At 43.8% G+C, this 15,478-nt stretch overlaps 1 protein-coding gene across 1 annotated transcript; it reads left to right on the forward strand.

The window, feature by feature from the left end:
• Positions 1–264: 264 nt before the first annotated feature.
• Positions 265–15,478, forward strand: tmprss9 (transmembrane serine protease 9; the record flags this gene model as incomplete). Its single annotated transcript, XM_034077385.1, has 7 exons — positions 265–407; positions 1,894–2,179; positions 3,315–3,428; positions 3,792–3,960; positions 4,533–4,798; positions 10,920–11,056; positions 14,758–15,478. Coding segments are annotated over 7 exons (1,277 nt in total), but the record flags the coding sequence as incomplete, so codon positions are not given.

Genomic DNA, 15,478 nt, shown 5'->3' on the forward strand with positions numbered 1-15,478 from the left:
AGCCGGTTTCTCAAACTTACCTACCCCACCTTTAATTGATGATCAAAATAATTGGCTGATTTTTAAAGCTCTAATGCGAATACTAAAACTAATCAAGGCCTTCAATGCAGAGGAAATGAATGGAGTTACTCCCAGGTTCCTCCAATAAACCAACATACAGAAAGAACACGTCAAAAAGAAACAAAATTGAGCACAAGACATAATAATGCATGTTATTATAATCAGTACGAGTAATTGTATAATCGTGTCTCTTCTGTATTTCAGTGGATGTTCCCCCCGTGCTGCAGAAGGCGGTGGTGAAGATCATCGACTCCAAAGTGTGCAATAAGTCGGCGGTGTACAGAGGAGCAGTGTCTCACAACATGATGTGCGCCGGCTTCCTGAAGGGCAAGGTGGACTCCTGCCAGGTCAGTGCTGCTCCACCTGGGTCACGTGAGGCCGAGAGGTATCATCTCACAGTCTCTGACAATGCGTTCTTACCTCAGGGCAAAGTCTGTGTACGGACACTGATGATTTGTAAAGTAGGGCAAACGCTGTGTATTTACATCGGTCCTGTCCTAGAAATAGAGAGCTGTCGGCTGCCATTGTATCTTAGCACAACAATACGAGTGCTGTTAATAAAACAGTGAGAAAACATGACGTCCTTCACCAGGAAAGGCCAGTGGCGTAGCCAGGAATTATTGTGTGGGTGGGCCAGGGGGAGATTTATTAAGCGTGGGGTATGAGCTGAAACTTCATTAATGATTTTATTTATTTTTTAATGCACTAATTAAACATAAGCATAAGCCTAAAGTGAAAACAAAAACATAGGCACGGCGGCCTCAGAATGTGTGTAAAACTGACATCCACATGACGTAGCTCGGTGGCCACAGGTTGTTTATCCTTGACAGTCGCACAGTGGGCACACACTGAGAGTGTTTTCATATTCAGCAAATGTGTACACGCTTCACTGCAGACCTCAAGAAGGAATAAGACTTTCATTCACTCACGGCAAAACTTACTTTACTTACTAATTTACTCACGGTAAAAAAAAAATGCACTCCCTTTGTCATGAAGGTGGAATCTAACTATATCCAGAATAAGTTGTATTGGATCCAGGCTAGAAACATGTTTATTTCTGCTGTAAAGTTGGGCATTTTAAAATGGGGGTCTATGGAAATTACACCCTTCTGCATCCATCCCCTGTTGGCCACTAGAGGAACAGCAGTTTGTAGCACTTCCTTCTGGGCTTGTCATGAACGTCAAAATCGCTATGACGCGCTGATTGGCTGTGGGTGGCCCACCCACAGCTACGCCACTGGTAAAGGCTCAATCCAGCTCCCATGTAATCCTGTTGAGTCATCTGAACACGAAACGGATTCAATTGTTGACATATTTTACGGGAAAATCAACCAAAGTATACAGAGTCCCCTTTGAATTGTGTCTTTTTATTTGTTACTACATATATTTTGCTTTTCACAAATGTTGTCATGAACATCTCTTGATCGAGCCAGAAAGAGTTACCTTTTCAGATTTGTGATATACATAATTCTTTTAAATCCTATCTTGTGATATTCCAACCACACTTGGAAGAAAGTGGTACTAAGTACAAACAAACCGACTAAGTCACTACTTGTGTTTTTCTCGCTAAACAACCCCCGGGCTGGTGGAAATGTATTGCCCTGTTTATGAACATGTTATATGCACATGGGGACTTGAAACATTGTCTTACTTGTTGGCAAGATGTCCAATACGTTTCAATTTACTCATACTGTACATGAAACCCTGGAAATCAACTAAAATAGAATCACCCAAAATGTACCAGAACCATCGTAAAAACACGTACTCACACATTTTTCACAGGACAACAGTTTCACATTGGGAAATCACAGATATGTTGTGTTTCCCCCACAGGGTGACTCTGGGGGGCCTCTGGTGTGCGAGGGGGCCCCGGGGCGGTTCTTCCTGGCTGGGGTGGTGAGTTGGGGAGTGGGCTGTGCTCAGATCAACCGGCCGGGGGTCTACTCTCGCATCACAAAGCTCCGCAACTGGATCCTGAGTCACACCGACCCCAGCCTGGTGCCTGACTTCCCTCAGTCTGTTCCCACCGTACCAGGGACTGTGACTGAGGGGGGCTTTAATCACCCACCAGTACCCCGGACTGCCGCTGTGGAAGGGACCCCTGCACCAACACTCAATGGTAATGTCACACTGAAAGCAGCCTAATCTATTGGTCACATATCTCTGAGATATTTCAACTATCTCGCTAGGACACTTTCCACGATGGCATTTTCCAAAAGTAACTTGAAAAACGAATTGTGCTATAAAGTTACTTGCATGTGAATTATGTGTAATGGGCCAAATAAAGGGGGACAGCATTTCAACTCCACTACTGGGACCATACAGTCTAAGTCAGTGTTTCTCAAACTTGTTCATACCAAGGACCACTTAACCAATAAAAAAAACACTCGCGGACCACTTAACTCCACTATTATCCAAAATCACATCGTTTTTTACAAATCGCCTGAAAATGGTACAAACAGGTGGCAACATGTGTGATGAAGGCGTTGATCTGGGCTATATCATGCAATCGAAAGTGAAACTTAAGCTCGCTCCATTGCGGAGATATTCCCGCGAGAGTGAGGAAAACTTAAATGTATTTATTTATTTCAAATGTGAAATTTTACCAATATACTCACGGACCACTAGGGGGCGCTCACGGGCCACCAGTGGTCCGCGGACCACACTTTGAGAAGCACTGGTCTAAGTGTACAGTCATCAGTTGGTACAAATTGCCACTTAACTAACAGCAAGGAGCAAATAAGCAAAATGAAACTAAACTTCTCCAATCATCTTCACGTGTGGTTAGTTAACTATTGGTCACTCATTCATCAGCTACCAAGAGACATGTGATGAAGTTAAATGATACCACTGAACGCAATCAAGGTGAACATTAGCCACGTTTAGCTTCGCGGTGGCGACGAGATTTACTCCTCGAAAAAAGTGTGGAATATTTTGTTTTTCATTCCAGGGGAAATTGGGTTTTGGGACAGTTTCTACTTTTACAATAAAAATAAATGTAATAAAAATTAAGTTAAAACAAAAATGAAAGCAAATGTAATCAAAATAAAATAACAATAGAAAATAACTAACATTATCATAACCTTTTTCCAGCCACAGTTTGTTTCCTGGAAAAATCGAATGTGTGTTTTGTGTTGGGAACCAGTACGATGCTAGCTTCCTGATTAGCCGACCACATGTTGTCATTCCTGCAGCAGTCATTACTTGTTTAAGTGTAAACTCGTGCTTTGTGATCTGTCCGTCCCGTGGTGCAGTCAAGAACTGCAGTGGAAACTTCCAGTGCAGCGCCACCGCCTGCATCAGCAAGGTCAACGCGGAGTGTGACGGCGTCTCAGACTGCGCTAACGAGGCGGACGAGAGAAACTGTGGTAAGGAGTTCCTTTTATAATAATAATAATAATCCTTATATTTATTATAGCGCTTTATCAATGACTCTCAAAGCGCTTTACAAATACACATTACACATACAGATGTAATGGTCCATCTACTATAGAAGAAAGCTAATTAAGCTGGACATGGGTATAGCAGGAAGCCCACACATCCTCCGTTATAAACCAATGACCCTCCCGTGTCCAATGTAACTTAGCCAATTAAAAATAAAGCGGTTAACGTTTTGGCTTATCTGAAGCTAATATGTGGCAGGATTCAGGATTCAGTATCTGCATGGTTGATTTCTCGAAGTTGCATTGGATGAAAGGGTTAATGAAACGTAATGAGTGTTTTTGTTTCAGACTGCGGCCTACGTCCTGCGTTGGGCTCCCAAAGGATTGTGGGAGGAGTGACAGCTCGTAGGGGGGAGTGGCCGTGGATCGGCAGCCTGCAGTACAAGAGACTGCACCGCTGTGGCGCCACTCTCATTCACAACAAATGGTTAATCACTGCGGCGCACTGCTTCAAAAGGTACTGCTAATCGTAGAATAGCCCACAACAGTATTAGTGTTTATAGAGTGGTGCAGGAACGAGTCCTAAAACCCGGAAGTGAGTTAGCATTACACCACTTCCTGTTCCCTCGTCTCAGAGCCAATGGGATCTCTCCGTAGGGTTTTGCAAAATATCTGGAAATAAGGTCTGTGGTTGAGACGCATTGAAGAGACCGATCACGTTTTGTTCTGACATTAAATCCATCAGCAGTTGGCGTGCCGTTGAAGTCGAGCGACCCTGCTGTAGTTCGTTTATAGCATAACGTTAGCATTTTGCTTCTGGCGACTAGATTTATGATTAAAATATTTTAAAAGTAGAATAGACATGTGGAGATTATCCGGCTGAACAAAACGTGCATTTATCAAACAGGTTTGTTTTCCACAGATCTTATTTTTTACAATATTCCAAAATCCTATGGAGAAATCCCGTTGCTTGTTGTCGAGGGAACCCATGCGCAGCTTACTTCCGGGTCGGCCTACACAAATACGTCATCCCTGCACCGCTCTATTACATCCAGATCTGTACCGAGTCTTTATCTTTCCCCTCCGCAGTGACGCCAGCCCCTCTAACTGGGCCGTGAGTCTGGGGTCTGTGCTGCGCTCGGGGATCGGAGCGCTGGTGATCCCCATCCAGAGGGTCGTCATCCACCCGGCCTTCAACGGCTCCACCATGGACCACGACGTGGCTCTGTTGGAGCTGGCGGTCCCAGCCCCCATGTCCTACACCATCCAGTCCGCCTGCCTCCCCTCCCCCGTGCATCGCTTCCCCATAGAGGCAGAGTGCTACGTCACAGGCTGGGGGTCCATGAGGGAGGGAGGTGAGAGTCAAAATCCAATTCTTGTTATAGAAAGCCAGGCCCGGTTCCAGAACAAAATGACTCGGGGTGCATCTGAGGTTAGAGAGGGTGCAGTGGTAAGTGGGGAGTGGACCTAACACCCTCTAGGGGGGTCTGGGGGCATTTAAATATTGAAGTTAAAAGCATCAATCTGGTGCACTTTGAGAGCAACATGAAGAGATCTATGGATACATCTCAACACCCAGATGAAACAGAACTGGAAGCAGATTTACTTTTTGTTTTCTCCAGTTGAGCAGCATTTAAAAGAGTGGACACCTCTGTGCCAGTCTCACTGCCCGCCTCTCCTTCCTCAAAGCCACTGACTTCATGTGCTCTTTGCTTGATTCATGCCTTCCCAGTCCCTTATCACGGACAAGAGCATGGCGCCAGTTGTTGTAGCCAGTTGTGGTGAAGGCATCTGACGTACTTGAACCGAAATGTCTACAGGCATAGCAGAAGATAGCGTCTTTTTTACATTGTTACAACCCGGCTCATGGGCTGTAACATAAAACAGGGAGGCGAGACGAGAGGTAAGAATATATAGTTTATTAGTTTGAACACAACACTAAATGGACACCAGCAACAAGTCCCTGAAGCTGGCGCAGAGCGAGTGCCCAGAGGAGTCAATCAATGCTTAGTTATATAGCCCACTATCACACATGTTACATTTGTCTCAGTGGACTTCACAGTGTGTACAGAATATCAGTATGACAATATGACACCCTCTGTCCTTAGACCCTCTGTCCTTAGACCCTCACATCGTACAAGGAAAAACTTCCGGAGAAAACCCACAGTTTAAAGGGAACATGGGAGAAACCTCAGGGAGAGCAACAGAGGAGGGATCCCTCTCCCAGGACGGACAGACGTGCAATAGATGCCGTGTGTAAATTGAAAAGATAATACATTTGCAACATAGGTAGTCCAAATGTTTGGAAATGCATGTGTGTATAATAGGAAGATGAATCCACGGGGAAATCCATCCAGGACCGATGATCCAGGACCACAGCCACGACTCAAGATCCAGCGCTCGCGATCCAGGACCGCAGGATCATCCATGACTCCGGATCCAGGACACAGGACCGCAGGATCATCAGGAGTGAGAGCGACGCATCCGGCTTGCTCCTCCTATATCCTTTTAGCGTAGCTCACCCGGCAGGTGCGCCTCATCAGACAGATTGCAGCTGGGACCTGCAATCACACACAAAACACACACACACACAACCAGACGGCACCCCACGTGGTGTGGAGGGGTCGTCACACTCTCCCCCCCCCCCCATAAGAAAAGAGTTCCCCTAAGAACACCGTTAATTAACCAAATAGCTAGGAGCTCTTCTCCGATATTCCGGCGCGGACAGAAAACCACTCTGGCCAGTCCCCTGACCCAGCCCCTGGAAGAACCCGGAATGTCCCTCCAGAAACCGCAACCTAGCCCTCGGCAACAAACCCAAGACCTGACCCCCAGGTCTCTGCCGAACAGGCCGACCCGTCCGACACACGTGACTCGATCCAACATGCCGAGACACATCTCTCCTCAACCCAGGCCAAAAGAAATACCGCAACAGGTAACCACGTGTTTTACGGACACCCAGATGTCCCGTCTGCCCATGCGCTTTTCTGAGGACCTCCTCGCGAAACCTGACAGGAACCACAATCTGATACCCTGGCCCACCAATAGCCTTTCCCACGTGACCACCACTTTCTGACCAGCAATCCCCCTTGCAGCTGACAACCCCTGGTGACACCATTTCCATCCTCGGTGGAGAGAACCGCCTCAAAAAACGGACTGAGGGAGACATCCGCTCTCTGCTCCATCGCCAACTCACTGCGGGATACCGACAACAACCAGTCAGGAATAACCACAGAATCTCTCGCACTGCCCTCTTCCCCCCGCTCAGACTCCCCCTGCGCACGGCTCACAGCCCGGGTCACAAACACTGCAGGAGAGCACTTAACATTCTCCTCTGCCTTATCACAGTGGGTGAAGATGACTGCGTGGTAGGCGGTGGACCCTCAGCCCACACACAGCTGCCAGCCAGGCCGTTACAACATTCATTCCCATACCTCGCATCCGGACAAAATCCCCAGTTCCAGATTTGTCCGAAAACGGTAACACAGAGCTCAGAATATATGAGTCATACGATGCAGTGTCTCTCAAAATCTTTACCGGCACGCTGATGTCACTTCCCACCAATGACGCGTATCCGGTTGACACAAATGCAGAAAACACTGGGTCCTTCCACCCTCATTAATCTGCTGACGGGAGAGATGACAGGTAAGGGTACCACAGATACCGCACAAGCAGCAGAGTTAACCTGGCCGACACAGTTCCCCCTCTTAGCTTGTGGACGGTCGGCCTTCCAGTGCCCTCTCCCCCTGCAGAAAGGCTGACCTCGTATCTCACGCTCAGGTTTTCCCCAGTGCGGATTAGATTTCTCTTCCCATTTACCCCTGAAAACTCGACCGCCCCTGTGCGTTGGCACTAGTGCTGCGTACCGGTACGCCGAACCGGTACTGGACTTGTAAAAAGTTTCGGTTCAAGTCCGGTTAAAACCGGAACGTCAGGAACCGGTACTTGGACTCGCAAAAAAACTAGCACTTACGTATATTCTGGTGTCTGTGGTTATATAAACATTCCCTGATAAACGTTATTCAGCGTCAATAAATGAGTGCTAATCCCAGTGTGCTCAGTGTACAACATCACATGTCATTTCACCTTCGATTTACGGTTTGAAAACGTAGAATTTCGCCACATGCTAATGCTAACCGGAAGTGAAGAATTTTCAGAATAAAAGTTTTAAGTTAATAGTGTGAACTTTCGGTTTTTTCAGAATAAAAGTGATTTAAATTAGTGTTTTTAATTCAAAATTACGCCATATCAACATTGATTTTAATTTCTAACAGTATGTATTGTAGAGTTGTAGAAAATACATGGTGCACAGACAGTACAGTACACTCTGACTGTACAGTCACTAGAGTGTAGCCTATACTGTATATTAGGTGTGTAACAGTGTGATGCGTATAGTCTACTCTACACTCTACCTTTCAGCAACGTTTTAGGGATTTAGGCTCAGTCAGCTCAGGGACTGTTTGGTTACTTTAGTTTGGTAAATGAAATAAATGTTTGAACTTTGTAGTAGTTCACTGTAGTTGCTGTCATAAGTCATTTGTAGACTAAGTGGCACATTTGTACTTTGTAGAGAAATGTAGACACAAGTTGGAAGGGAGCACAATAAACCTGATGAGTTTGAATTTGAGTTGATTATGAGTTAATTTTCAATTGATAATTAGCTCACAATAAGTTCACTTTAGTTACTCACACAACTTGACACAAGCCATGGGTTCAGGTCCGGACTTATAAGTCCGGACCTGAACCTGAACCTCTGGACTTGAGTCCGGACCTGAACCTGAATGTGAGTCCAGGTACGCAGCACTAGTTGGCACATAGTCATCTGCCAGAGCAGCAGCCTCTGCAGCAGTCTTCACTTTGCGCTCGCCGATGTAAATCGCAATGTGGCTGGGTACAGAATTTTTAAATTGCTCCAACACCATCAACTCACACACTGCAGTATACGTTTCACCACCGACTGAAAAAAGTAACCAGATCCCTGGCAAACTCCACATGGGTCTGTCCGCTAGACTTCTCCCAGGACCTCTGTCGATAAGCCTCAGGGACGAACTCGTATGCCTTCAACACAGCAGTCTCAACAGTCAGATACACCTTGCTCTCTGCCACCGTCAGAGCAGAGTCGGCTTCCTGGGCTTCACCCGTTAACACACACTGTAACAACAAGGTCCCCTCAGCGTCAGACCCCTCTCTGGTCTCAGCTACACGTTCGAACAGGGAACAAAAACTATCTGGGTCTCGTTCACTAAACTGAGGCACTAACCGCAAATTACTGCGAATGTCAAATGGAGTATCTCTACCAGGGAAATTAGAGGCCTGACCGGCACCACCAGCAGGAGAACCCAACCTCCGCTCCTCTAACTCAAGCCGTTTAATAATTTCTACTTTTTTGGTGGGGCTATGGAAATAGGGACCAAACCATACTAAGGCGGTCTGGGAAATTTTTGAGAAATGACCCCTTAAATTATCTGGTGATGTTATAAATAAAAATATGAGATAATCCATAATCTTCAGTGTGGTTAGCTATGACTCTTCCAAAACTGCTTTGGGAACACTCAAATGACTTAATTCCCATTTAAAATAAGGAGACAAAATACGAACATTGTGTGTGTGTGTGTGTGTGTGTGTGTGTGTGTGTGTGTGTGTGTGTGTGTGTGTGTGTGTGTGTGTGTGTGTGTGTGTGTGTGTGTGTGTGTGTGTGTGTGTGTGTGTGTGTTGTGTGTGTGTGTGTGTGTGTGTGTGTGTGTGTGTGTGTGTGTGTGTGTGTGTGTGTGTGTCATACTTGCCAACCCTCCCGATCTTCGCGGGAGACTCCCGGTTTCATTGCCCTCTCCCGGTTTCCTCCCGTCATATTTCTCCCGATTTCTGACAAAATCAGATTTACTCACGACTGTTTCTACTCGGACTTTAATACAGCTACACCATTGTGTGGTTTCCATGGTAGCGCGTCTCTTTAGCAGCGTGTGCAACTCAAAGTTTGAGAGGGTGAGGAAGATGAAAACTGAACAAGAATCGACAACTTCACCCTCTGCTCACTCCTTTCCACTACAATAAGCATGTACATGTTAATCTACAGCTCCGGTGATCCACGAGCACCGGAGTCTCACCTGCAGACAAATACTGTAGCGTCACCTTGGATACGAGTCCAAACAACTCAGACACACAGGCCAGGGCGCTGACAGGGCGCCCTTTGAGCATCAGATCTGAAGACGCTGATTGGCTGAAATTATGTTTCGGCGGCATAGTTTACAGATAGCAACAGTCAGCTTGTTGGCTGCTGCAGCTCTGGCTGAGGGCTCCTTTCTACCGCCCTGACGAGAGAGGGTAATGATGCACGCTGCGGCCAGGCAGGAAACATGCGACTTATCTGTAACTTTAGATATCGTAAAACAATTTTAAACGAGATTTTATTGTAGATTATACATTTTACTGATACCAATTATATAATATTTACCTTGTTCATTAAAAGTGTGAAATTGTGAGGCCAAAGTTGGACAACACTGTGTTTTAGCGACCTGTCCATCACAAGAGCCGCGTTCACACTGCGGTACTTTTCCCACAAAGGTTCATGCGAACTTAGTTCATGATCGCGTTCACACCAAAAAGAGCCGGTACTAAAAGTAGTTCATGCGAACCTTTTTACCCGCTCGAAAGTCCCTGCTAGAGAGCAGGGACTTTCGAGCGGCTCTTTTGTGAGAAAAGAGCTATATTTCTGATTGGCTGGGCGGATTGCAAACCACGCCCCGTAACACTCCCAAAAAGTTTTGTGAAGCCGCCATTTTATTATCCTCGCATTAGCATTATTAGCATTAGCATTAGCCCAGCACAGAAACGCAGAGAGACTAATTTATGGCAACACAAAATAAAACATGGGAGCGGTGGAGATGAGGAGGTGTCGGCGTTCTGGTGATTTACTCGGAAGGCTTCAGTAGAAGCTGCTGGGACTCCCAGCAGCTTCTACTGAAGCCTTCCCCAGCTCCGGGGACTTCCGGCCGCGGACTTTGGGCGGCAGTATACGCCGTGAAGTGGGTTGCGGCCTGCCAGTAAACCCAAAGCAGAAGAAGAAGAAGTGACGTCAGCGGCTTCATTTTCCTAATCCACCCTCAGGGACTTTTTCTGGTGTGAACGCGATCTGTACTTAGTTCATGCGAACTAAAGAGTTTGCATGAACTAAGTTCACATGAACCTTTGTGGGAAAAGTACCGCAGTGTGAACGCGGCTAATGTAGCCATACCATAAAGAAATACCCACTTTATTGTCTATTTTAATTCAAAATAGACATCCTGTTGAATGGATGTAACACTAACAACTAAGACCATAAACTCATCAGAAAAGTGTTCACTGATGTAAAAAATCAAGTAAGTGGGGCATTTTCCACATTGGCTTCACTTGTGAAACCCGGAGGTTGCCAGGTGTTATGATCAGATTTAAAGTATTTGTGAAAATGCATTTACCACTCATATAATCTTTATTTTTCAGGCTCGTTGACCAACATGCTGCAGAAGGCTGCAGTGAGCATCATCGAGCAGGCAGACTGCAAACAGCCGTACAGAGACGCTCTGACTCCGAACATGATGTGTGCCGGATACATGGAGGGAGGACGGGACACCTGCTGGGTGAGAACTGGACTCTTTGATGTTTTCACTTAAAATAAGTATAACAATCTGCCAATAGAACAAATGAAAATGTGCTTGGTAAGATTTCTTGAAATAAGAAGGGATATTCAGATAAATCAGATCTTGTAATTAGCTGGGAGAACTCATTTTGAAATATATGTCACCAGAATCAGGAGATGTTGTGTTATAAGCCACAAATACTCCAAAGCGTTCTGTTTTCTGATAGTTGGTGATTTTCCAATACATATAATCTGAGATACAACTCAAAATAAAAAATGTTGACTTACCAGGATGATGCACAAGGCCCTATATCTCACTGCAGTGTTACTTCTGAAGTTATTATGTCTTATATCAAGTGTAGAGTAGGGCTGCAACAAACGACTAATTTGATAGTCGATTAATCTATCGATTAATGAAACGATTAATCGACTATTCGGACTATTATGCCTTGCACAATTTCTCAAACGCTTTTATTTAGCCATCAACTTTTAGATTTAGCTTGAGGTTGTTTTAGGCATGTGGAAACTAACAATGAAGACAATAAAGATGAATACTTGATTAAAAAATACATATTATTAAATTAACTAAACAAATTGTTTACAAAATGAACATTGCTTTTCATTTAAATTAAATAAATAATATTTCACATCAAAAGAAACAACAGTGTTTTAGCAAATAATAAATAATGTGATAACAGAACTGTAAACAGAATAGCTGAAACTTTAACAAACTAACTAATTCAGTTACCTCAAATCATTACCCCATGTTTATATAATTGAGTTAACTCCGTGTGTTGCTGCTAGCATACATAACACCTGACGTGAAAACGTTCGTGGATGGGGCTACAGAGCTGCTAGAGAGACAGTGGAACCCGGTGCATTCCTCCGTCTGGATGTGGAGCACTTTTGCTAAATGTTTAGACAAATTGCTCGTGTTGCCGCCCTTACATGCTAAACTCTTATTGCACTTTTGGCAACGAGCATCGAAAAGGGTAAAGTTTAACCACACCTCGGAGCGGCGTTCTCTCCGCCACCTCCGCAGTGTGTTGCTGCATGTAGCAGCCGCGTGTGTGTAAACGGCCCCGCCCCCTCCCACACAGACCAGGGAGAGAGATCTCGTCTGATCGAAAATACATCATAGACGCATTTGTTTGTCTTTTTGCATATTATAAACGAGCTGGCCACACTAAGACTGCGATATAATGTTTTTGTATCAATAATACATGACATATATTTTTTAAATGTCTCCAGTACCGATAACGTTGTAGCTTAACGGCGCGTAAAACGCACGTGATGACGTCACCAACGAATCGACGACTGAATTAGTTGGCAACTAATTTGGTAATCGATTTTAATCGATTAAGTCGATTAGTTGTTGCACCCCTAGTGTAGAGACATATTCTTACTAGATATTAGACAATTTGGCAAGATTTCAAATTGTTGTAGTGCAGAATCTGAGCAGAAAGATTATCAAATAAACATAAATACAATGATTTAAAAACGGCAACTACATTGCACACTTTATAATGTATTTATCCTTTGATTATATATGTTTTAGTAGTACACTGTAAGCCCCAATAAGTAAACTTAACTCAAAAAAATTAGGGCAACTGATTGCCTCAAGTATTTTAAGTTAATCAACTCAAAACTTACAATTTCCAAGAACTTAAATAATTGGATTAAATGCTACATGTACCTTAAAATTAAAATGGCCTATTAAGTCAACTCAAATATGTTCAGGTACTGTGACTTAAACATTTTAATTCACCTCTACTAATGGATTAAGTTACCAGAACTTAAAGACATAAGTACTCAAAGTCATTTTTTGGGTTAACAGAACTCAATATTTATTATTTCAACTAAACCAAACACATTGACTTAGTCAACTCAAAATCACATAACTTAAAACTTAAAAACATTGACACAACTGATTGCCTCAATTGAATCGAGTGCGACTTGAACAGCTTTACTACATTCTTATTATCTAGCCCTCCTATTTAACATGCTGTCCTGTTAACATTTACAAGACAGTAAGTTAAAATACACTATACCCTATAGGGTATAGTGTATTTTAACTTATTCTGTATACATCTATATAGTGTGCAGTATCTTCTATTGTGAATATGTTTACTTATTTTACTGTGTATGGTTTCAATTCATGTGCAATGCCTTTTTTATATGCTGCTGTAACAAAACCATGTCCAATTTGTGATCAATTAAGTATATATAATCTAAAAAAGTGCTAAGAGGAAATAGAAAATAGGGTTATGGCTCCAATAAATATGTTTTTATAGTTGATTTTTAACCCAGTCAGAGCAAAAGTAAATGTTGCATATAACTTCTTGGATGTTCCTAGGAGTCATCAGCATATTTCTAACTCATAATTCTGAAATACGTGATGCATTTTATGTTTTTCACTTTCAGTACTTGTGCGGAGAGTAGACTATGTTCCCAAATAAAATACACAGCCCCCTTTCCCCTCGCTTTAATCTTCTCATGTAAGGAAACCCTCGTGCATTCCTGTCTCGGTCAAAGCACCTGGCATCCCAGCAGCGAGCCAAGTGACATTCTCTCTTCTGCTCACTCTTCTGCTCCCCTGCTCATCCTTAATTAATCATTTTATTCATCCTTACATGCCGGAGAACTCTGTGCATGGAGGTTATTTAAAGGGGACCTATCCTGCAAAATGCACTTTTTTATGTCTTTTATACATAACCATGTGTCCCCGGTGTGTCCCCGGTGTGTCGGGAAACTCACGCAGCGTCAGAAAATAAAACCCTCTCTCTTTTCCTCCGTACTCAAATCTCTAAAAACGGGGAACAACGGAGCTGAACCAGATTTGCGTCCGATATGACGTAATATCGGAAATGTGGACCCACAGGACTATCAGAAACGTTGCTGTCAGAAACAATGCCCGACTGTTTTGGACGTATCTTTGTTTACATTAGCATCGCTAACACTCAGAGCTAACCTGTACTGGAGAGAGTGGGTGTTTCTCAATGTCGAGGAGGCTTGCTTGGTAGCACATGTACCCCGAGTGAGTTCCTTAAGAAGCGAGGCAAGAATACCTCCTAGCCTCGGAAAACGAAGAAAGGAACAGGCTAGCAAGTGCGCCTTACATTTTCCGCCAAAGATTTTGGAAATTGGTCCGTGCGCAAAGCATTGTGGGGATTTTAAGACCGCGGAGTCTACACATGTGCAGCCTCGAAATTTCCCGCAACGAAGTACGCCGGCCTCGGTAGAATTCCAAGGATCCTGGACATTGAAATAATCCTTCGGTGGGACTCGATGACGTAGTATCCTTGAAATAGTGGCTCTCGACATTGAGAAACGCCCACAATGTGTAAAAAAGCAGGAAATAAAAAAATATGTATATCCTTTATTTAACCAGGTAAAAGAATAATAATCCTTGATGTGGTTTGGAACATGATATGGTGTTTAATCACGGCAGAATTTAACTGTATCTGCCGGTAGAATTCTGAGTCCCTTTTTTTTTTCAAGCTAAGGACCCAGAATCAGCGTTTCTCTAACAGGGCTGGAATAGAGGGATATGAGGGATGTCTAAAAGGCATGATCTGTTTGGTATCTTGAGCAAAACACATCATATACATGTTTTTATATATTTGTATATATCTGAGTCCCATGCTATATGCCTAACAATAGCATAATAACATAACACTTGTACTCTCTCCCGTTCTCCAGGGTGACTCTGGAGGCCCTCTGACCTGCCGGGAGCCGTCCGGTCACTGGTTTGTTGCCGGAGTCACCAGCTGGGGACATGGCTGTGGACGAAGTGGTTTCCCGGGGGTTTACACTCGTACGACGTCGGTCCGGAAATGGATTTCTACATACCTGCCTTTCTGAAGAAGGCGAAAAAAAGGTGCTGAAAATATGACACGGATACAGAGGATTTTCCTTCAATATCTCCTTAAAAGATGTACTGTATGAAGGACATGCTAATAAGCCACGCATTGATAGTTTCCTCGGTGTTGACCCACGTGACCTCCTGGTGCTGTTTGTAATACTGTGCGGTCATCTGAACTGGGACTATCATCGTCTTTAAGGAGAACACTGAGTCGTGGCTTATGGACATTTTGCTAGCACATGCATTCAAAATATTTATTTCAGTTATTTATTATTTTTCCGATTGGTAAACTTGATTTTCATGGTGCATTTTTATTTTCATTTTGTGTGGGGTTCAGAATATAAGGTGGTTCATTTATGGGTTGTCTTTTTTTGTATATTCTCAGAAAAAAAGATGTCAATGTAAGATTTGTGAGTGAAAAGCGGGTTTCTGGGGGAAATATATTTCTTTTTTAAAAAGTGGAATCGGATTTGAAGTTTGTTTGCTAAATTCCTAGTTTATGTGTTGATGTAGATACACTTGGACGCAAGAGAGGATTTTGGTTTGAAAATGGTTCCT

The sequence above is a fragment of the Pseudochaenichthys georgianus genome, unplaced genomic scaffold (assembly GCF_902827115.2).
Source record: "Pseudochaenichthys georgianus unplaced genomic scaffold, fPseGeo1.2 scaffold_1546_arrow_ctg1, whole genome shotgun sequence".
In the NCBI taxonomy this organism is placed as follows: domain Eukaryota; kingdom Metazoa; phylum Chordata; class Actinopteri; order Perciformes; family Channichthyidae; genus Pseudochaenichthys; species Pseudochaenichthys georgianus.